General features: G+C 39.1%; 1 protein-coding gene across 1 annotated transcript; it reads right to left on the bottom strand.

The window, feature by feature from the left end:
* Positions 1-13,718: 13,718 nt before the first annotated feature.
* egln3 (egl-9 family hypoxia-inducible factor 3) lies at positions 13,719-21,669 on the bottom strand. The gene is made up of 4 exons (XM_038306993.1): positions 21,138-21,669; positions 16,096-16,215; positions 15,217-15,353; positions 13,719-15,096 (listed from the first exon to the last, which is right to left on the bottom strand). The coding sequence occupies exons 1-4, from the start codon at positions 21,495-21,497 to the stop codon at positions 14,931-14,933; spliced, it is 783 nt and encodes a 260-aa protein (XP_038162921.1). The 5' UTR covers positions 21,498-21,669; the 3' UTR covers positions 13,719-14,930.
* Between the last annotated feature and the right edge of the window lie 2,881 nt (positions 21,670-24,550).

The following is a 24,550-nucleotide window of genomic DNA, read 5'->3' as shown; positions in this document are numbered from 1 at the left end:
ACTAACAGTGCAGCGTAACCCTATGCCTGAAAGTAATGCAGCTGAGGCAAACCCTGGCTCTACACCGTCTACTGTGAGACTGGATGAAACACTGAGTGGAGTTCTAAAAGCCCTGCCCAACAGAAATTGGAAAAATGCTAAATACATATCGAAAAAGTTATCCGAAAGCGGTGAGAGTTGGACACCCAAAGGCGAATTTGTTAATCGGGATCGTGTGATGGGAGGGTCTCATTTACTCGATCTGCTGAAAAATATTTTGCTGCAGACGCACACCCAGTATCCTGTAGGGTGGACCCCTTTCCTGGCGGCCTTAAAGGAGCTAAACATCCCAGTGTCCTCAGTCAGCAATCCATATACAAGGCAACAATACAGACGTTTGACAGAAACGGGTGTAATGGAGGAGGACAAGAATGGAGATAAGCCTCTCGCTTGAAGGGAAAAAAAAGATCCTTTTTCCCAAAATTCCCCGGATTAGAGTATGAGGATGAATGTAATGGACAGGACCCAAATACGGACAAACAAAAAAGCAGAAGAGTTAAAAATGATGATTGATACATCGCTGATAAGTTTTCACAAAATTGAATTCCATAACATCATTTTTATAAACATCATCGTAGCCAATATTTCATGCACCGATAGCCCACACACTTTATGACACAGATAATAAACATAGCTGTGACCGCACACAAGAGACAGAGTATTTTGAAGTTGACGATTATGACACAATATTTTTGAAGATCTGTCTTTCAGAAATGACACAATGCTTGATGGATAGAAATCGAAATCTGGAGGGAATCTGTAAGAGTCAAAAAGGTGGCTTGATCATTAACTTCCAAAGACAGAGCTAGCCAGTGCTCTCCAGGTATATGTGGAGGATGAGTGTTCACAGTGAAATAGGCGGGTCCTCTGTACGTGTGTTTGGGTAACGGGACGTGATCCCTGTACCATTTCTGTAACTTCAAAGATTTCGTCTATGAAACTGTTCATATGTCTTATGAAACACTCCATGCACCTTGGAAATTCTGACTTGATCACTTTGCTTAAACGCCTTCTTGCGTTTTGTGTATCGTTTGGAATTAGTCCCGAAAAGGTTCTGAAACCGGCGGTGACCTCCATGGGTGTCATTTTAATACTTGAATGATAGCTGTTGGTGTAACTTTTGACTAGGTCTTGAAGCACATCTAGATATCGGAAAGTGTTGTTTGCAGTGAAATACCTCCAAATTCTTGATTTCAACATACGGTTAAACCTCTCAACCACCTTTTCTCTCTCAACCATGCTTTTATTTCACTAGCCAGGGAAAAATGTTCAATACCGTTTTTATTCATCAGAACTTTGAATGATTTCTTAAAAAAATCTTTGCCATTGTCAGTCTGAAGTTTCTTCAGAATCTGACTCTCTTCTAAAACAGATTGAAAAGCTTTTATGACATCAGAAGCAGTTTTCCTTTTTAAAACCCTGACTTAGGCTCTTTTGGAGAATACGTCGATGACGGTTAATACATAATTGTAGCCATCATTTTCTTTGGATAAGCTCTGCATATCACAAAGATCTGCTTGGAACTGCTTCAAAGGCCTGGTGACAAACACACTATTTCTCGGAAATGTTATTCTTGTGGGTTTATGCAAAGAATAAGCATCCTGTTCTGATAAAAAGTCAGATGGCTTCAAGCTGATTTTTTATGTCTGGGCCTTTTTCAGCCAGCTGATCCTGCAGATCATTGAGGGGGTCAAACACCTGGTTGACCAACGTCAATTCATACAAATACGCTTGTGCTACAGCGCTGACCGTGCTACTGTCTTGGATGTTGCAAGCAACTAAAAACTGCTGAATGGCATCAATGAATCTTGTATTGTAAAGTACTTGCATTACTCGAGAGTAATCGCTTTCAAAGTACCTATCCTCAAGCTCATATGCACACTGATGCTCTCTCAAACTCGGACAGTTCATGGAACATCCTTAGCACGAGTCATACATATACTTGTTGATGGCAGCGCTCAGAAGATGATGCACAGCTTTGATGAAACCAAACAATAACCAGCCGTCGTATTCATCCGCCCCGCTCTCCCCCTCTTGTTGGCTCGTCAGAATCTGTGAATAAATGCGTTGAGAAGAGTCTGGGGAGGGAGGATCTCCTTGGCTGGGGGGAAGCTGTGTTCCTTGGGTTGGGAAAGCTCCAGGGAGGGTGGAAAATGTGAATCTTCATTCTGGATCACTGGGTCAGATAGGAAGGGGAAGGGAAACTTGCCATCTTTGCAATCCAGTTTCATGCCAGTCGGAGATGCATTTCATCACGGCGGATACAAATCCTCACTCCTGCTGCGGCTTTGGGAAGAAGAATCAAGAGCCGGCGGGGATGTGGGTGAAGGAGGGTGAAACGGTCCAAAGAAGAATTTGTCGCTGTCTGGGGACCCGTGCTGCGGTGTTGATGAAGCGGTTGAAGAAGGCGATGGTGGAGCAGGATAGCTATCTACACCACAGGACGTCATACCGTAGACCATGTCCTTCCTCATGGTTTCGGATGTTAGAAGTCTGTTCAGTGAAGTTGCATGGAGTCCCGATCAGCCCACTTGGTTGCGTGGTTAATGTTGAAGGGGTGGTATTGGCTGTTGTGAGGGGGTGGGTCTACAAAGAAAGTGCTTTCTTGACTGCCAGAATGCAGTCGTGAAACAGCATTGAAATCTGGTCTTCTATCCCTGTCATCTTGTCAAGCCACGCATCAAACGAATGGCTAACAATGTCCTGAACAGACCGCACTCAGAATTATAATACTCAAGCATGAAACTAATTGATTAATCTTGAGCCTTTCTGAGACTTGCACGAAAAAACCATCATCCAATAACCCCCGTATTTAACTGCCAAGTAGCCGAGAAGATGTTATTTCTTGAATCTATGTCAGTTTTGTTCAGGAGAGGCTGCTCCTGCTTGTCGTGCTTAGCAGCGGGTGTATCCGTGACTCCGTCCTCTGCTTCTTGTAAGTGTTTCTTACAATCTCCTATTAAGGTAGTAGAGCACAAAGTGAGCATGTTGTTCATAACAGTTGTCAGACTGATCAAGCCGCAAAGGATAAAAGAGCGACACTGGGGTTCTTTTTCTAACTTCGCTCTGTGTTTCACTATGTGAATCGCCTCAGCGTGACCAGCTACTGAACCTCTAATGACATCATGTCTGTCACTGAAAGACAGATTGATCCATATCCGTGGCTCCACCCACCAACCAATATCACAGCCAACCTACCCGCCTCAACTCATTCTCTCTTTCTTCCTGTGTGAAGACTACAGCTAAGCTTAGGCTAGCTTGGACCTGTTTAACAGTTTTTAGGCATTTCATAAAGGAACTAAACGCAGGACCAGGACAGGCCTGGACCATGCAGGGTAAGCACTGCGAAAGAAGCATTTTCAAGAACAGAAACTTTAGGAGCGGTGACCATGTGAGGGCAAGCTGTTCCTGTACCTACTCTGTTTGAATGAACAGAATAGAGAGCGTTTGGGTTGGCCGAGCTAACCTGATAAGGTTAGCTTGGTTTTTGGTTAGCAGTATATCGTTAAGATAAGAGTCCAATTAACGTGTCATGGTGGACAGACTTATTATCATTTAAGAGCTGACATGTAACGACGAGCTCGTGTTTGTCTATTATCATGGCTGCTGCTCCTACCCCTGCCAAAGGATTGGAACTGAAAGTTAAAGAGGTTGTATCCCACCCGTGCCCAGCGTCATGCGGGGCATCTATCTTGGGGTGGGACCGTCATCCGATGTCTAAGCACACTCAGGCATCGCTGGCTGACCCTCAGGGATGCCAGCACTGCGCGTCTATGGAGAGGAGATCCTGGAGAGGTGGTTGAGGTCGGTTGTCGCAAACAGCCATGACCAATGTCTATCCTCTCGGGAATATCAGCCGGACAGGCTAATGGATTACCCATCCATGCCTCCCTGTTTGAGGGCCTTATGGAAAGCGGAAAATTTGATGTAGACATTGACAAAATGGAGGGTGATGCTAACCCTGATCTCCTCGAACTAGAGGACATGCAGGAGGACGAAGAGGACTCTGGAGTCCCCAGGCCACCAAGCGGCGCAGAAGTCACGTCCCCAGGGGACATGGACAGGTACAATGTGTGCAGACAGGAGGCTTTAAAGCTGAACATCCCCTGGCCAGCAGCTCAGGACTCAGGAGGAGCAGAAGGGGACCTGTATGATAAGGGGAGGTTTTACCATTAGGCAATACAAGGCATGTGCCTAGGGCCCCAAGTTCCCGGGGGCCCCATGAAACTCTGTTTACATGTGTGGTTAATACAACTATTCCTTATTTGTGCACAATAATTATGTTTTTGATAAAAATCCTTTTGCTAAAATGGCATCCGAACTCTTACAATATTAAATGTGTCTCAGCCCCTTAGTCTGTTAAATGTTCAAATCCCCCGCTATGATGATCATGCCCGTATTCAACATGAAATTAGATAGGAACTCTGAAAACTAAAATAAAAATGAACAGTAAGAATGTGGTGGACAATACAAAATTACAAAAAGAGGTTTTGTGGCTTTGTAATTTGGGTGAGGGTTAAATGTTGAAAAGTCTTGTAATTATTAACTGCCTTTGGAGTAATCAGTAAGTCAGACTGGAAGATTGTTGCTACTCCTCCTCCTCGCCCAGAATTTCTGGGTATGTGAAAATTTAAATAACTAGAAGTAGTTGCCTCATTTATGCGCACATAATCCTCTTGCTGCAGCCAAGTACTCAGGAAACTTGGCTGCAGCAAGAAGACTTTTCTACAAGAAGGGTCAGAGCAGACTCTTCAGCTGAGGAGACGGAGGAGGTGTTTGGAGTGCAGGGGGCACTCCCAAAGACCTTCTATGACTCTGTTGTGGCATCAGCCTTCTTCTATAGAGCTGTCTGTTGGAGCAGTGGCTTATCTGTAGCTGAGAGAAAGCGACTGGATAAGCTGATTTGGGAGGCCAGCTATTATTGGATGCCCCCTGGACTCAGTGAAGGGGGTGGGAAACAAAAGGACCCTAACTAGAATAAGAGCTCTGTAGGATAATGTCTCCCACCCCATGCATAAAGCTGTTGCTGGCAGGAAAGGTCCTTCAGTGACAGACTGCTGCACCCTAAATGCACCAGGGAGCGTTATCACAGATCCTTCCTCCCAGCAGCTGCAAGACCTTATAACCATATAAAGTCCCAACCTCAATAAGTTGTTACATTGATGCTGATTTTTTTCAGTTTCTGTCTTCGTCAGGTAAATAATTATTGATGTCATTTTTGCCCATCTCTGTTGTTGCTGCTATTTTTTCCAACATTTCCACTACTGTAATAATATCTACAGCTGTATATTGATTATTAATTGTTTCCAGATAAACAGTATTTATATTGTATAAACACTTTACAGTACAGTATTTATTTATTTTTTTTTACTCTGTCATTTATTCTATTATTTTAAGGTCAGCATTTGTTGAATCACTTTTGCTATAATCTTTTGCTGCTGTAACCCCACAATTTCACCATTGTGTGACAATAAAGGGATTTTCTATTCTATTCTAAAATACTAATGGAGCTACTTGTGACGGGTCTACTGCTAAACAGAGGTCAGTGGTCAATTTTAATAGTGTCTCTTTTGAAACTCACACCCACCAATTCTATAACTACGTTTTGAAAAAAGACAAAGGGCTGGTGCCTTCACTGCTTTTTGGGAGCCCAATAATAAATATATATTGCACAGAACGCTCATTTCTCCCAAGTCATCTATCATATCCACGGTGGAAAGAGTTGGGCACTATGACTAGCTGTAATATCCTCCCGTGTTGCAATGCGCTCTCCACCTTTTTCATTTGAGCATCCAGTGTAAACATACTAGCTGCACATGTTTCCAGTCTTTTTAGAACTGAATCAAAGGAGGCCTCCACAACTTTCTCTCCACCAGTTTGTTAGTGTCCACTTGACTGAGAGATGAAGACGGTGGTGCATCTGCAATTACAACAGCAGAATGGTTACTCAGTGGAGTGTGGGTTTCTCTAGATTTGGATGATCTTGTAACAAGCTTCCTCTTGGTATTCGTCATCACTAAACATTTAAATTCAATAATATGCAATGCATTTAATAACATTAGTCATCTAAAAAAGCCCAGAGAAATGCTACTCTGTGGGAGCAGAAGAAAAACATTTGCCATTGTCACGTACACCCCCAATAAGTACTCTCATAAATTGATAGACACCTTGGAGGCCAACAACACCAGCCTTAGGTTCTCTGAAGGAAAAAAAAAAGGTTAAGTTACCAACTTTATTCAACAGGTGCTGAAATGCAGGGATGCAGCATTTCTAATTTATCAAGGAAAGCTCCACAAAACTGTTTGTGTTCTCAGCAATGTACACTTAGGTCTTGGCGTCCTTAATGTGTCAAAGGAAAAGCCAGAGTCTATGAATATCTGGGCAATACTAAGTAAAGGTTGAAACATGGTAACAGCATGTTGTGTTTTATGACCTTGCAGGAGTAAATGCAAACAACCTAAATAGCATCTAGAAGGTAAACCATTACAATTATTTATGATAACTAAAAAAGGAAGACCTGCTGTTAGCCTCATCTGATTCAGAATACATTACTATCAACATTTCTATAAATTCTTATGTAAAAGCACATCATGGTTTTTTATATCTGATGCCATAAAATGTAAAAGCTGAGAAGCAAAGGTGGTAACGGAAGAAGCACCAAACCCTCTACACACACAAAAGCAAATGTTTTTTGTGAAAATTTCATTTCAGACACCTGTATAGAAAAAAGCTCTGTGATCAAACATTTAGTATCATTTTAGCTATTTTTTTATTCCACATACTGGAGAAGGGTTGACTAGTTTTCTAAAAAAAAAAAAAAAAAAGTATTTAAAGTTTACACAGTAGTGTGTGTTTTTAACATTTCTACAATAGAGGGTGTAGGAGATTTTCTTTTTATGATCTTGCTGCATAAAGTTCACATTCATTCCAAGCACAAAATGGCTAAAGGGAAACACAAACAGTGAGTTAATCAATAAGTGATGAAGCCTACATGTGTCTGTTTCTTCCATCTTGAATCCAGTACTCCTCTTGCCTCTGCTATCTTCATATCCTTTTGGCTCGTAACACCTCCTGCTCCTTCCATCTCGTCCTCCATGCATTAATAAGTGGAGAGAGGTTAGTCATTGGACCCTCAGAGGGCCAACCAGCTAACTTTAAATATTTCACTCTATTTTAAATGAGAACACATGAATCATAGATCACAGCCAGTCCTGGCTTGTGTGTGTAGAGGGGGAAGGGTGTGGGTGTGTGCGTGTCGGTGTGTGTTTTGGTACTCAAACCTGAAACTCCTTTTAATAACCTCTGGCTGTCCATCTCAGTGAGGAGGCCTGATGTTGAATTTAGATCCAACTGCGTCAGACGTTCACCACAGGCATAACGAGCAGCCTTTCATCACAGGCTGTGATAGACAGATGATGAAACAAATCGTTAGAGATGAAAACATGCCCCATTTTCATCCACACTTTACTAATTCCCAACATGCACACAAAGTAAAATCATCTGAAAAACATGTATAAGTATGTATCTTTGATAAAAGATGATTTCTAATGTTTCTGCAGGGTTTCACTGGAGCTGAGATTTCGATGTGACAAGTACTGTAACTGAGAATTTGCTGCATCATAGAGGATGTTTAATTAATTCATTTCATTCAATTGTTTAGATTGGATTCAGTCCTTTATTGTCATTGCACAATTAAACATGTACACAATTATAATATAATTTGGGCCAAACTCTACACTCAGTACAAAGATGCCAGATAAATACCAATAAGTAAATAAGTCATACACTTCTATAAAGAGAAACACTATATCAGTGATGTTGCATCACTGATGTCAGAGACATGTGACATGTAGAAAAACTTGTCACATCTGTATTACATGTGTCCTGCTGAGTGAAACAACACATTACTGTGTCAAATGTCTGTATTTCCAGTGCTAAAGACCCATTGTAAAAACTGCGCATTGCGTTTGTCCATGTTTTAAGAGCTTTTAGAGGCCTACTATGGGCCAGCAGCAAAAACACTGTGTCCTGCATGTGCCATGGTGCAGCTAGAAAACTCCACACAATGCAGAGCATCCCCACACTCTCAATAGAGCAGTGATTAAGGATATTCTGTGGTTCATCTCTTTAAGTTGATCCTCCTAAGGATGAAGGGAAGCTGCTTTTGGGCCCTCTTCATTAACTGCAGAGGTGTTTGTGCTCCACAAGAGATCTGCGCCAATGTGCGCACCCAGTAACTTGAAACAGAGCACATACTCCCCTTTTATGTAAATGGTCAACGCTTGTAATCCAGAATCAGCTCATTCTCATTCAGTCTTGGAAGTGATAAAGAATATATGGTTGTCTGTACAATCCCCTTCTGACCTCTGGACCCCCCAAAAGGCAATCTTGATAATGTTGTCTGGGTAGATGTACGGTGTGTAGAACTTAGGACTCTGCACACAAACCTGCTGAGAACCAGTGTTGAGTTTTAGAGCTGTGAGGAAATGGTAACCAACTCTTACTCTATGAATGTTGAAAGAGAGAAAGTCCCTGATCCAACAGCAGGGGGTGGCCTTGGAGTCAGGGGTCTGGTAACTTAGCTCTCAGTTAGTCCAAGAGTATAAAATTGAAGGCATAGCTAAAGTTAACAAAGAGCACCCTGGTATGAAGCCCCTGCTGTTCCAGAGATAGTGGTGTGAAGCTGATGATATCATCAGTTGAACAATCTCTGTTGCAGTCTGATTCAATGCTGGTTTGAAAGAGGAATATAAGTTGCATTTTTCTAACTGTTTATGACAGGCTAGATATATTGAGCAGTAACACACACAAACATATATATATATATATATATATATATATATATATATATATATATATATATATATATATATATATATATATATATATATTTTATAAAGTGCATTAAAATTAAAACTTTATGCACCATAGATGCTTAGTTTAAACTGATTTCTGTATATCAATTAATTTGTCAATAACCTATTAATGTTTTAAAAATATATATTATACACAGGCTTTATTTAAAAACATTTACCCTTTTTAATGGAAAGTTTTTAGCACTGTTGCCTTGCAATGTTCTACCCTCTCTCTAGTTTCTCTGGGTCTAGAAACATGGCAATTAGGTTAACTGGTGACTATAAATTTCCCTTAGTTGAAAGTGTATGCATGGTTGTATGACTTTATGTTTACCAAATCAATTATAAATACAGGTATTAAGATGCATATTATCAAAATTAAGCATAATTGAAAAAAAAACTTTGACAACTAAAACAGTGCAATTTACCTACATCAACTCCTATATAGGTATACTTGATCCCAGCAGATTACTCCACCCAGGAGCTACAATCAAAAGCCATGGAGACAGATCCACCAAGTAGAGGTGTGGGAAAAATTGATTTTGGCAATATGTTGGGATTTTTGGCTGCCTGATATAATATCGATATTTTAGTCCCTAGTATCAAATTTTTTAAGCAAAATATTTTTACCTAAAAGTGGGGAAAATGGTGCCATTGCTGGCTGAGGCCTTTGCTAAACTACAATCATCTGACTGAGATGTGCTGAGCAGGGAAACTAAAATCTGCACACACAAAAAAACTGCCAATATGAGCCAATGTGAGAGAAACAGTTCGCCAAAGAGAAGGGAGGACAATATGTGTTGAAAATGTTTTCAAATCAAACTCCTTTTTGTCAGGGTTCTGCCCTCTGTTTAAGTGACACTTTGTTTTTGTTTTATAAACTGAAAGGGATTTCACAGAAGATTTCTGAAAAAACAGATTTTATGAATTACAAAAATCTTCTGTATCAAATGCACAAATTGCTTTGCATTGCCCATCCTTTTCAGTTGCTTGCCTGTCCATCTTGCAGATTCACCTTTTTGCAGTAAAAAAAAAAAAAAAAAAACACAGTTACAGATGGTTTAAATTGCACATTTCTAAACTCTATCGCTATTCAAGTTATTCTATGAGAATCATATAAAACAAAAAAATATATTGTTCAGGAAATATAAACATTTTAACAAGTAAAAAAAAGCAAACAAGTGTAGTGCTATGAAGATTGCAGATCAATTTTTTTTAAACTGGCACCAGGAAATTGTGGACTACACAAATGAATGGATTACATAGTGTAAGAAGATACTGATCAGTATTGTAGAAGTAAAGCTCACTAGTGTGTTGAACTCTGGGTTACAGAATAAATGTGTATCATAACGATGTTAAGAGATCTCGAACTAATCAAAGGAGTGAAGAAGAATCAGCTGCTTACCAAGAGCATCGAACAGTAGCAAGCCAGGAACATCTTCTAAAAGTAAACAACAAAGCTGGATATTCTCAAAAATATCTTCAAAATCAGTCAAACAACTGTAAACGTCCTCGAAAGGCAAAAGAAAAAAGTCGCTAAAACAACCATATAGTGCACTTTTTTTGTTTAAAAAAAACACTGGCAGGTACACTTTTTAAGGATGGAATATTTTCAGATCTGTTCAGTGTTATTATTGGCAGAGGAAGAAAAAAGGTAAATATATTATACCAAGAGAGAATCTGTCAAAGTAACTGGAAAATGTGGGGCCAATATTACAATATATAACTATATCAGAAGAGTGTGTCTTGGAGAAATAGATTTTACCTTTATTTTTATACAGGTTTAGGTCAGCTTTCACCAAGCTCTTTTAGGCAAGCTCTTAGGCCCCACCCAAGTTTACAATCTTTTTCTTGCTTACTGCTTATTTAGTACTGATTATTATATTATTTGTATGCGACGGATGGATCCTCCACACAAAAATGTTTTTTTTTTTTAGATTATTTGATAGGTATTAGATTCATTGTGATTCTGTCAATGTGATGTTTCCTTAAGGAAATCAATGTAAATGTTTAGGAAATCTTCCAAGCTGTTGAGTTTTATGTAGTGCTTTGAACAGAAAAAAAGTGCCAAAGTGATTACTGTAACTCAGTCAGATGATGGCTTGCAGTATAAGTTTATTACTGAATAAATTAGTATATTTTAAAAACTTTAAAATACAAAGCAGTTTTATTTTAATTGATTTTGAATTGTTTCTATTTTTTTTTTTATTTAGCTGTTATTTTGAAAGGTTATTCAGCTTGAGTTAACAATTAATCTTTGTGTTTCTTATCAACCTAATAAAAAAAAAAAAAAAAATTAGCATTTTGATCTTAGCCTGTGTGTTTTATATGAGAGATATTTCTTATAGGTCCAGAAAATAATAACAAAGCAGTTAAAGAATAATTGTATTTACCACATCGTACCCCTGATCTGATGAAGAGTAGAGTTACAGTGACACCCCGAGGCTTGAAATGGAACTACAGCCAACCTAGCAATTTCAGCTCTTGTACTGTGTGTGTTTTCAGTACACACAGTACAATGCTCTGATTCCCACCTCTTTGCACTTCTTAGTCAGATAAAAAAAATAAACTGTTTAAATTGGCTTTATGATTTTGGTATTGTAAACAAGCATATCAAAATAGCCATTTGCTTTTATCCTCTTTCTAGGATTCGATTTGACATCACCAAAAATGTTGCTGTTTTATACATGGCTATGCTAAAATTCAGTTCTGTATGCAAATCAAAGTGATCATCAATGTTTGAAAAGAAAAATTATATCTTGAATGTGATTTATATGAATACCTGCCTGATGAAGTATGCTGTCATAAAATAATTGAGAAACACTGAATTTGTGCACTGGTTTTCTAAAAAAACAAGCACTATACAAACATACCAAATAAACATTAACTTCTTGATAAAAATATGAATTGATTATAATATTAATTCAAATTAAATTAAAATGCTTCACCTAAAAAACTAGCTGAAATAAAAAATTCAACTAAACTGCTAAGTAAAATGAAAAGAATAAGATCTCCATTCTTTAACTTTAATCAAATTTAAAGAAAAAATATATAGGGAAACATTTCAAGACACTTCATTGTATTTGTGTAGAAAATATTTGGCAAGAATGCTAATGTAGTTGACCATAAAGTCCAATTTGTATCCACAATATTAAGGCTAAATGTATCATTGTTGTATCTCTCGAGTCCAATCTTGCTTCATTTCCTTAATTTTGTGATTCTTCAGGAAACTCAGCAGGTTTAATTCATCATGTCACTGAATTACATTTTGATCCAAACTCTTGAGGCATCTGCTAGAAGGTTAACGATGAAATTTTTGTTTCAGCATCACTACGAGCCCAAACATCCATCCATCTTCTCCTGCTTAGTCCTCGTCAGGGTACCAGTGGGGCCGGTGCCTATCTGCAGCAGTGTATGGTCAAAAGGTTGGGTACACCCTAGACAGGCCCCCATTCTGTTGCAGGGTAACACAGGACCATGCACACACACAGTCACACCTAAGGACAATCTGGAGAAGCCAAGTAACCTTACAGTTAACTGTGAGAGGAAGCCGGAGTACCCAGAGAGAGCCCACACATGCACAGGGAGAACAGGCAAACTCCATGCATGCTTCACCGCCGTGCAGCCCTTAATATAAACCCAATCTACTAAAAGGTTGTTTTAAAGGAAAAGTCCAGTCACATTCAGAATACAAACTTCTGAAAGGAAATTATAAGAAATTATTACATACTGTTCAATAAATTATAAGTGTTTTAATTAAGAGTAATTTTATTTGAATTTGCTTTACCCAAGACATCCATGTTTGTCAAAGAACACTACTGCCACGTACCGGTTTGGGACATCACAGAGCGGTATTGGCTGTTGATCAAGTCCCAATGCTGAATCTGGTGTTTGTCACAACGTACTATTATCCAAGATGGGAACGAACAGTGCACTATGCAAAGCAGAGGTAACGGATTAATTACATGTTTTTCTGGCCAGAAGTTCGATGGCAAATCCTCCCTCAATCCAACAACAAACCCATCCATGGAGGATCAGTAATCAGAAATGTGAAATATGTAATGGTTTTTTCACTCTTTTTTTTTCATCTTTGGGCAGGTTCACTATAGCTCTGGTGAATTTCAATGGTGAAGTCCTCTGGAAATCTTCAATAATTGTTGTTGATTGCAGATGTGTCTAGTAGTTCCCATTGATTTAGCTTGTAAAGCGGGGAGAATGGCGCTAGGCTTACCGCACCGTGACGTCACTGCTGGAAGATGGCAGGAGGGAGGTGATACTATATTTGGGCAAAAATGGCCGCTCCCAGACGAATTTATTTTTATTTTATTTTTTTTACTGATTAACACTAAATTAATTAAATCACCGCAGACATATTAGTTTTATGTATAAATAATGATCCAGTGATAATTCCTTGCTGACCGGACTTTTCCTTTAACTTTATTATGCTGAGGTGACTGGAACTCAATAACATTTTGTAGAGACTTCTTATGGAGGAAACTAGAGAGCTGTAGTATTCATCCTCTCATCCATAAACCGTTTGATAGCCAGTTCACATAGATTCAGTCAACGTTACTTGATAAGTGGAATCATAGTTTGTCCTTCTTGCTCAGATCAAGTACATGCAAAAAAGGAATTACTATTTTATATGCTGCACTACCACAGACATCTTCTTGTTTTTGCTCTCAAACAGACCACTGAGCAACTTTTATGATTCTTCTAGGGCTTTTAATTAAGAAATAAAGAAGTACTTTTATTCATTGACTTGTCGTTTTTATAAGGTTCTGTTCTAAGAGGTGAGGTGTAAAACCAAACAGAAAACACAAATATCTTTCAGAACTTTTCTTTATTTATACTGATCTATACATCAATCGAATCATACAGCTCTCTTTTTCCTAACTTATAAATCATGTCTCAGTTGAGACTACCTGTAAAAATAAAGGTTTGTAAAAAGATTTTGTTTCCTGCATTAGAAGCAGAGGCAGTGCATTTCTGACAACAAATGACAAAGTATGGAAATTATAACCAATATTTTTATATAAAAACAGTATCCAAATCAATCTCTTGTCAGCTTTTATAATATCTATTTCTGCCTCTGCTTTTCAGAATATATTCAGACATTACACACTAGGAAATAACGGCTTTTTTCTCCCAGTTTGTAAACAGGCAGCATTTTCATGTGCCAACTTCTTAAGACTGGTGGAAAAACGAGCTGTGAGGCGTTTGTCACATAGGCTCACAATCCTCATATTCATGTAAACTCCAGTGGCTTTCCGCCAACTTAACTCTCATTGTACATAATACAATGAAATATGTGTCGTAGGCGGAGGGCTGGTGCATCATGGGGGCCCCAGGTAGGAGCGGGCAGAGCGATGCATAAACTTTTCCAAAGAAAAAACTGAAGTTGCCCAGAAGCCCTCTGGTGATTTGACTTCAGTCCAGCTCTGCTGCAGCCTGGACAAGGTCGGAGCAACGTTAGAAATCCATGTTTGGTTAAAATAGGAGACCACAAGGCCCCCCCATGCCTTCTGGGCCCTGAAAACAATTCAACTTCCGTTTTCTTCCACTGTCTTGTTCCAGCTTTTTAAAAAGCTGCGCAGTGGTGTCTGCGGTTCTCCATACAGACACTAGATGGCAGTGTTTTGTCACCATCAACTAGAGCTGCAGCCCTTCTGCTCTGTTGAGGCTGAAACAAAAAAGGAACATTTTCAATAAGCTAAAGTAGAGCAAATCAAAGTTTGTTCTTAATGTCTAATAATCCACTATAAATATGTCAGGAACAAACTCTGTTGGTTAAAAAAAATATATTCACTTGCAATAAATCTGTCATTATTTACCCATTGTCACCTTTTATATCTTAGTTTAATTGGGTACAGATTAAAATAAAACATATCCCAGTGCATTTGTGCATTGTTTTTAGATGCATTATAATTTGTTCTATTTATTTGCATTAAAATCTATTTCTTAATTCTTATAGGTTTTAACTCGAGCTTAATACCCTGCCTCTACTGACTGTCTGACCTTCACCAAAATGCATCCTCAAACTTGTACTTCAGTATCTACAGATGAATATTCTATTTCTATGGTTCCTACAACACACAAAAGAGTAGCTGACAAGTATTCTTTTTTACCTGTAAGGGCTCTGAAGCGCTTCTTGGCCTGGGCTCGCTCCTCAGAGTCAAAATACCAAACCGTAATAGCGTACCTGAAACAAATACAAGCCTGCCTTAAACTTTTGCATTTGGTTACAAATACCACAGAGCAAAAACAGCATTTCTTAAATATAAAAAGCAAGAAAACTTCCAGTGTTCTTCTAGAGGGTTACCTGGTGGCATAGGAGGGCTGCACCTCGTGTGGGTTTCTGCGGTCAGACCAAAAGACCAGAAGCCTGTCGAAAAGCGGCTTGATGTCAACCACGTAAGGTTTACTTTCTGGAAAGATCCTGAGAACTCCACCGTGCTCCTATCAACACAAACAGCCACATTAATACACAATCATGTAGCACTCAGGTGCAGCTACAGGAGAAATATAACATTAATGCTCAAAGATCTTAATTGGTTGTTGGTCAAAGATAGATTGTTAATTTTCATAAAAAATATTTCTAATTCCAAATTTCCTTCTGTTTTGTTCAAGCATCTTTCTTTCAGTGTAGTAAATCATCAGTACAGTACTAGACATGCAACTAAAGGTAATTTCACTTTACCCATAGTGAGAACAAATGCCATAAAAAATACTGTTGTGTTTAGAGGTATGAAAGAATGGAACAATCTGCCAAAACATATCCTGTTTGCGAATAATGTCAATAAATTCAAATTATATGTAAAACAGCATTTATCAAAATAATATAACTGAATGTTTATATTTATATATGTGCGCGAATATGTATGTATATGTGTAGGTATGTTTACAGGTGTAAGTGTAGAATGTGTTTTATATTTGTCATATATCACACTCGCATCAGGGTACATATGTACGCTAATATGTTTATATATTGTACATGTATTTGTATATGTGTTTGTGTATTTTCTTTTTCTTTCAAATATTGGTTGTATTCTTGGTTTTGTTTTTAATGTATATATTTTTTCAGGACCCCAGGAAAAATAGCTGCAGCATAACAGTATGCTAATGGGGATCCTATCAATAAAACTAAAATCACTGAAAGGAGCTGAGAGTTATAAGACGACAGTAGAGGTGTGCGGTGTACTTTTGGGTTCCAGTTCTTGTTGAGGTAGTAGATGCAGGTAAGATGGCGTCCATCGTGATTTGGGTTGTCCACATGCTTCACATAACCTGCCCCATTTCCTGGGTAGCATGCAACCATTGCCTAAAGACAAACACACAGGCAAACTTCATATAAATCCAAGTCAGTTTATTTCTATAGCGGCAATTCACAACACATGTCATCTCATATATGAAATGGGAACTATCAGAAAGTCAGAAGTCATTACGAGTTTTCTATGGGGATTTAGAGTCAACGCTGTGGTATTTTAATGATCATAAAAACATGTTTATGGTGGAAGATGAATGACGAAGAGTATTTCAGCGAGAACCTCCCACCATCAGCACCACAACAAAAGCTATTGCATATCAGTTGGATCAGATGGTGGAAGCTTCCTGTGCAGCAGCCGTTTGCACGTGGAGCCGTTTGCTAACGTTTCTGCCGTACGTGTGTCATAGAGCCACAAGCACACCTGCATGAACACAAATAGTCCACACGCTAGTTCACGTATGCTAGCTTGGGTCTGTGTTTCTGGCTTCGCTATTAAATTAGGCCTTGCTTAAACTAGCTAAAACAAAACCAAAGACTTCAGGAGTGAGTGGGAATTATTTCTGGGACAAATTGTCTCAGACTTTGTAGGACAGCTATGGAAGCTTGGTTATGTGAGGGTCACGTACGCATTAATCTTCCTCAGTGATCCGTCTATAAATAAGCCAAACTCAAAACTGTGGTTCACGCAATACATCTGGCATTTGAACAGCGGTGCATAGCAGAAGTTATTATTCAGATGTCACCAACTTTATTACGACAAACTGACATCTTTATATTGATGAATTTAGTCTTCCGAGGCTCCTGGTTGGAATAAAGCTGAAAATATTGATTTTTCTACATGTTTAAGCTTGTTTATAAGGAGAAGAGGTTAAGACGTGTTTATTTGCTTCAACCTTTCCACCTGAGCAGGAAGTGTGTGTTTTGCTGAGAGCAGAAGATTATCGACTATGAGGCTGGGTCAAGGTCAATAAAAAACCCAAACTTTGGACTTTCAGCCAGAATAAAGGAAATATTCCTCACCTGTTCTTTGCAACTGAAATGTTAGCTTGTAGGGTTCCTTTCGCTGGATTTTACTGGGTTTAGAAATAGGTAACCGACGATGCTCGGTCTGCCTGAAGGCCCAAAGCAACGAACAACGACAGTGTTTACAACAATGTCGTGTTTGTTATCTTTACATCTTACTAGAAAACTCAGCCCTGTTTGTCTTTACGTAAGCCTTTCTACACGCTATTGCTGCTGACAACAAACCCCAGGACTGATAAAGAGCCACTGCACAGATCCCACGTGATGGACTGCTCGTGCCGAGCGGAAGCAGGGTGATCACGCGAGGGTGTTTACTCACCAGAGCCAAGGCACGTACGCATACGTGCGCCACACTAGCGTTTCGTTTTTTTTTTTTTTTTAATGGTCCTCATCACCACACAGACTGAATAAAAACAATATAGAGGCCAAAGGAGCTGGGAGAGGAGGAAGTGGAGAACAGCTGGAGAAAGATACTCAGAGTTTAAACTAAACCTTATCTTATCTTCTCTGCAAAGAAAGGTGGGAGGGGTTGGGTGAAGTGGGAATGTGAGGAGTTCTGAGGAACAGTTTGGCTGATGTCCAGCCTGCTGATGGTTTAATAACAGAGCTACGTGTGGTGCGTGGAGTTTCCATTCACTGGAGATCTGCCCACATGTTTCACTGCAACCCTTAAACTCACCTACCTATTTCTTAGCTTTATAAACAGATTTTTGGCTGATTAGACTACTTAAAAAATGCAAAAAATTTAAATCTAAATAAGTCATTGCTTCTTAAAACATTGCATTATCTTATTTCTATTTTAAGTGTAAAACTACTAATTTCACTGGCAAATCATCTTATTTACCTACCGGTACTCAAATAAAGGGTAAATACACTTCACTTAAGATCTTTTTGCTTATTTCTAGATCGTTTTTGCAGTGTAGGTGCTAGAGCATGGCCTTTATGAGGAACTCCTGCTACTATTTCAGTTTGTAGCATGGATCAACACTAATGGAACTGAAGAATCCATCATGTCCCTCCTCTAAATGATGTGCACTTCCTAAAATGTTCTAGACAGATAGGTTCTATGTTCTGCTGGTGTCGGGGGGCAACCATTTCCAGGAAACCACCATTGTCAAATTTAAACTAAAACCTGTTTGTCAGCAGCTCTGGAAAACCTACATCCAAAGTTGGCTATGATTGTGTTCAGATTTATTAAAAATAGAAAAGGATTTAGATTGTTTCACATGTCATTCAAATATGAATCGTTAAAAAAATTGAGCAATTTTATACATGAACAACCAGAGAGGATTATGAAGACAATTTTTCTGGCTGGTTTCCAAGGAAACTTTGATGATCTATACACCACCCACCCTTCCCAAAAGCAGATTTCTGATAAGGGCTAACTATACGCACAAAACCCAGCATGCCTGCCCAACCCCAGTTAGCAGTGCGTGGAGCTGGATGGGCTTACTGGAAGTGTGTATGTGTGTGTTTATTGTACATCTGTGTGAGCCAGCGAGCTGGAATCAGTTCTGACCAGGAGCGGGGCAAAAATAAATAAATCTGAAAACATTAATCACACGTGTTTTTGTTTTCCTATGGAAACAAAACTGATGCTGCTCCTTCTGACACCTGGCTGAGGACGATGGATCGACCTCATAACAGTTATCCATTAGTCAGAAGGATAAATAAAAACATGAACGCGAAGAGTGATATAACCCCCTGCCAATCAGCACCTGCTAAAGACCACCTCTAATGGCCAGTAGGGGAGCAGTGTGTAATACAGAGATGGGAAGTAACTAAGTACAAATACTTCGTTACTGTACTCAAGTAGATTTTTCTGATATTTTTACTTTACTTTACTACTTATTTTTATGGCAACTTTTTACTTCTACTCCTTACATTTTTACACAAATATCTGTACTTTCTACTCCTTACATTTTAAAAAATTGGCTCGTTACTTTAGTTTTGAATCATCTCAATGGAGTTACCGTTATTATTTTTCACGTCATCAATACCAAATTCAGTCTAATTGGATGGGAATCTACGTTGCATTTGACGCACCACTACAAGATGAATCGACAGATTCGGTGGTATTCATTCGCGGCAAATCATTGCAGCTTGGTGGCGGTGGCGTTAGCATAGTGGCATGGACGACGAGATGATTGAAAATGAACACAACGGAGATCTAGTCCTATTGGCAGACATCCATTTAAAATGTAGGCAACGGCATGAAAAAAGTGGTTTCTACTTTTACTTTTATACTTTAAGTAAATTTATAAGCCTGTACTTTGTTACTTTTACTTGAGTAAAGAAGTTTAATCAGTACTTCCACTTTTACCAGAGTATTTTTTAACACAAGTATCTGTACTTTTACTCAAGTACGGAAAGTGAGTTCTTTTGCCATCTCTGGTGTAATATAGGTGAAGCATCCCTGGCAGTGTGATCTTTGGATGATAAAGTGATCCTTTCTGACCTTAACACACCTACAGTGCTTTGATGAGCCTGAGACGTATCAGTTTTCTCCCTTGAAACAGGGTGGCCGCAAAAGTAGAAGAAAAGATTTGTCCCACTATATTTTTCAAATATAAAAAGAAAATTCAGCAGTGAAATATATATTTTATATTTTATTTATGTTCTCCCTAATTTTTAAGCAGTAAACAGCAAAATAAAGCACAAATATATTGACTAAAACACCCACATCGCATCAGGTCTCTACGGAGCCCCTAAAGGGACATGGAGGGGGAAAAAAATTTTTTTGCAAGATCCCGCAATACTTTTGCGAGATCTCGCAATACTTTTGTTAGATCCTGCAAAACTATTGCGGGATCTCGCAAAAGTTCTTTTTTCCTGGGGGCCCCATAAAACTCGGCTTACATGTATAGTTAATACAACTATTCCTTATTTGTGCACATTGATTATGTTTTTGATAAAAAACATTTAACTGAAATGCCATCAGAACATTTATAATATTAAGTGTGTCTCAGCCTTTATGATTACTTGATGGATTTGCAAGATGCTCTGCTTGCATAAAAAAAAACAACTAGAAGTAAACATGCAAATAAAAAAAAAAGTTCTAATACTAAATGTAGACTGAGCCAAACGTTATAAAAAAAAATTTAATCCACAGAACAGAAAAAGCCTCAAACACAGATTTTAAAGCTTTAGGACGACAATGGTGATTTCAAACATTATTCCTTATTTTATAAATCAATTAAACCTTTTTAGCTACTAATTAAATTTGTTTATTTGGCACAGAACATAAAAATGTTTTAATCGAGAGATTAAAAACAATGGCAGAATATAAATAATTGAACTTTATTGATCTCACATTGGAGACATTTACCTCTGCATTTAAGCCATCCTGGCGGGGAGCAGTGGGCTGCCATTGTGCTGCGCACTGGGAGCAGTGTGGGGTTGGTTAAGGGTCTTACTCAGAGTGGCAGTCTGTGGGAGTGGGTTTCAAACTCACAACGTCAGGATTTTAAGCTCTATGCCCTAAACACTAGGCCTACACTCCCCCTGTATGTCCTCATTATTGGCTTCACTACAGCTGCACGGCTTCAGAGCGCACAGCTGATCGTTGAAACAAACAGACAGACAGACAGACGTCAAAACGAAAGGATTTCTACTGATTTCTTATTTATTCAAAAAGAAATTTAAATACCACAAAGAGCGTGCGGATATTGGTTTTGAGGCTTCTTAAATTTTAGTGAAGTTCAAATCCAATAACTATGTTGGGGAGATTAAAGTTTCGTCATGAAACAAAAACTATCCCGCAAGTTTCCAAAAGTATTCCTTAAAGCAAAAGTGTAGTTAGATGATTGCGAGAAAGTTTATGTCAATCATTTGATCTTTGTTATTGTTGCTCCTTTCAGATCATTGAGGAAGAATCCATTCTTTGCATCCATTTCTGCTTTATTGTTTGCATTCATTTTCCCAAACACTGCAGCTGGCTGTCCTCCTCTTACCTTGGACCTCTCCTGGATTGCCTTGTCTCCCAGGCGGGAGGCGCACACGGAGATGAGCCGGTCGATCAGATTGAGCAGGAAGCTGATCGCCTCGCAGCCGCGCTCTGCGCCGCTCACCCAGGCGATCTTATCCCCCCTGATGCTCCTCCGGCTGACGCCCGGGATGGAGCCGGCCAGGCGGCCGTCTTGCAGCTGTCCGGAGTTGTGCATCTCCACCACCTGGTCCAACACGGCGCTCCCGGCCAGCTCCCCGAGGAGCCCGTCCACGTAGCAGAAGCCGTGGGACAGCAGGGCCGGGACGAGCCGCTGCAGAGCGAGCCGCTCCAAGTCCGAGTAAGATATGTGTTCAATAAACGGCATTTTAGCTAAAGAACCAATGGTGGACTTCACTAAGCTTCAGCAAACTTTAAGAAGGACATCAAGTCTACAGACAGTGAGAGAAGAGTCGGTGTGCAGACTGCTGTCATAGACTGAATCAGACTGACAGGCGGATTTTCTCTGGGTCTCCTGTCAGGATAGATTTCTACCCGTGAGGAACCACAACGACTTTATTGAAGGAGGGGCAAACTTTGCCAGCACGTCGCTTCCGGTCTTACTTCACAATAAGAGTTTTCTTTCAGCATCATGTTAGAATTTTGAATCAAAAATTTAAATCAGTAATATACGACATTATATTGATTTTAATCATACAAAAACAACTTATTTAGTAATTATTTTATAGTGTAACATAACATTGTTGTTACAAAAAAAATGTTTGATCATCACTTGTGATGATTCTACTTAAATAAAAGTAAAAAAACAAAACAAAACAAAAAGCAACCTTTTTTTCCCAAGTTTCTTTTCCCATCCAGGAAGCTTTATCAATTCAAAATGTCAGGAATAGCGTTGAGTTACAGGTTTTATACAGCAACCCAACAAAGCCTTGTTTTTGTTTATAAAACATGCAAATTGAAACAGATGATCGGCTCCACCCCTTTGGGTTGGGGGTCATTTGGCTTCTTTTGTTAGCCTGCAATAAATTATACTGGTCTATGCCTCTGAAAATGGGTCATTTGGGGGAATTGGCTGAATAGGTGAGGTCCTATAGGCGAGCAGACCTTGCCCTAACGACCCCCCTTATGACTATGATCTGGATGACTGAGAATCTTCACCAGATGATTCTATTATTCATATACTTTTTTCTGCTGATACTTAACTAATAGCTGTAAAGTGTTTCTTTGTATTTTATAAATGTGCATGTTGTACACATTCCTCTTGTTTTGTTTTTTGTTTTCTTGCTCTTCTAATATTTCCCTTGTATATAGGTCTCCATTTACATCCATAAAGAGTATCAATTATTCTTTCTTATTTTCTTAGTAGAATAATAGCAACATTCCATTACCAACTGCATTGGCCAAATACAAAGAAGCAGAAATGTAATTAATTAAATACATGAATATTCAGAAAATTATGAAAATAAAATGTTTGGGTTTCTACTTTTGATCAAATTAAAATGTAATAATGAAAAAAGCTGCATAAACACACAGCCAGGAAGACGAGCAGTTGCCTTTGCCTTTTGTATCTCTGCTTCTGTCTCCTTGAACCCCAGTCGGCCTCAGCAGATGGCCGCTCACACTGAGCCTGGTTCTGCTGGAGGTTTCTTCCTGCTAAAAGGGAGTTTTTCCTCTCCACTGTCGCTACAAGCATGCTTAGTGTGAAGCATCTCTGGCAGCGTGCTGAAGAGTCAATGAGTTGATGCAATCAACTGCTTTTCCGTAGATAGAAAACTTTGAAACAATCTGACTGGATGATCTGGTGAACTGTAAAGTGCCTTGAGTTGACATGTGTTGTGAATCAGCGCTTTAGAAATATACTGAATTGAATTCATTAAATTTATCCAATCATAGCTTTTGGGATTTGTTACTGTTAGAAAAGGCAGAGGTCTGACTGATATGTTAGTTTACTTTTCAAACAATTTGAAGAACTGAAATGGCAAACAAATACATATATATATTTTTGGATATCACACATTTTAGCAACCAATGCCACTGTTTTCTTTTTTTTTTAACCTATTCATTACACAAAATTTCAACTATCCTTTATTTTGAAAAGCAATCTCCACACTTCCGCTGTTATTCTCGCAGCTTTCCAATGGGGGTTGAATGTGAGACGTGCTGAATGTGATGTTCCCTATGAGTTGAAAGAAGATCAGACTGGGCACTGCCTTTAATGAGACCCTGTTACGTCACCACGGGATTTCTTAGAAAAGTCCGTTTTTGGATCAAATAATCCAGTCCTTCTATAAACCAGAAGTAGCGCGCGCAGGGGTTGGTTGCTGTTTCTCAGTGTGTAAACACTGGAACTGAACATGTGTCAAACTGGAGATAGCAGCCTGCAGGGTTAAAAGACAATCAAAGCTGTTTTCTACGTGCTCGCACCGGCGCCATTGAGAACAACGCGGAGGGCATGTAGCCCTCGCGCTCCCACGCAGCCAGGAGGAAGTAAACAGTGGACGTGTTGAACCCCACGCGCAGGGGGAAACTGCTACAACCGATGGAAAACAAAGACAGCAGAGTTTCAATTCGATTCAGTTGATTTAGCTTTAAAGCGCCAATTAACAACGCATGTCATCTTAAGGCGCTTTACGGAGAGTTAGAAAGATACAATTAGAACAGATCTTAATTACGGCTTTGGTAGGACTGTTAAGTAGAGACCAATAAAAAAGTACCTGGATCAAGTTATTAACTGAATATACTTGCTTAATTAGGTAATCGTGTTTTCTTCTAGATTTTCGAAGCTCCCATATTTATAAATTTAGTGAAGTCAGACATCCAATTAAAACACTCTAAATCAAGTAAGACTCTGCATCACACTGATGACAACAAAAAAGGGAACTGCATATTTGCACCACATATATTTGACTTGGAACACTCTTAAACCTCCATATCAATGCGTTTTGCAACTTATTTTTTTCTTTCACGCTGTTTACATTTGACCACTGATGCACTTTATGGAATGGAAATATTCATTTCAGTGCTATGCTGCTTATTTACTGTCTGAAAGCTGTACTAAACGACATTTCATTTTGTTTACAGTCTGTTTATACAAGATGACAATAAAAGTTGTCTAAGGCTACGTTCACACTGCAGGCCTTGATGCTCAATTCTGGGTTTTTTTCCCCTTGCCGTTCACATTTCACAGTCATATGCGACTTCTATATGATAAACTGCAGACATAAAACGCACGTGTCCCGCATGCGCAGTAGAGGACGCAATGACGTCACAAGTCAGCGTGCTCTGTGTTTACGGAAGTAAACATGGATGGGAGTGCCGGAGTGCATCTAGCGATCTTTCCTAACCATAAAAACACAATCTTTTCAAGATGGTTAAACATAAATACTGCTCTCCGCATCATCGTCCGCCATAGCAAGAGCC

Source organism: Cyprinodon tularosa, unplaced genomic scaffold (genome assembly GCF_016077235.1).
Source record: "Cyprinodon tularosa strain WSP-4 unplaced genomic scaffold, ASM1607723v1 ctg6, whole genome shotgun sequence".
Taxonomy (NCBI): domain Eukaryota; kingdom Metazoa; phylum Chordata; class Actinopteri; order Cyprinodontiformes; family Cyprinodontidae; genus Cyprinodon; species Cyprinodon tularosa.
The sequence above is the reverse complement of the archived record's forward strand: the minus strand, read 5'-3'. Positions and strand labels throughout refer to the sequence as shown.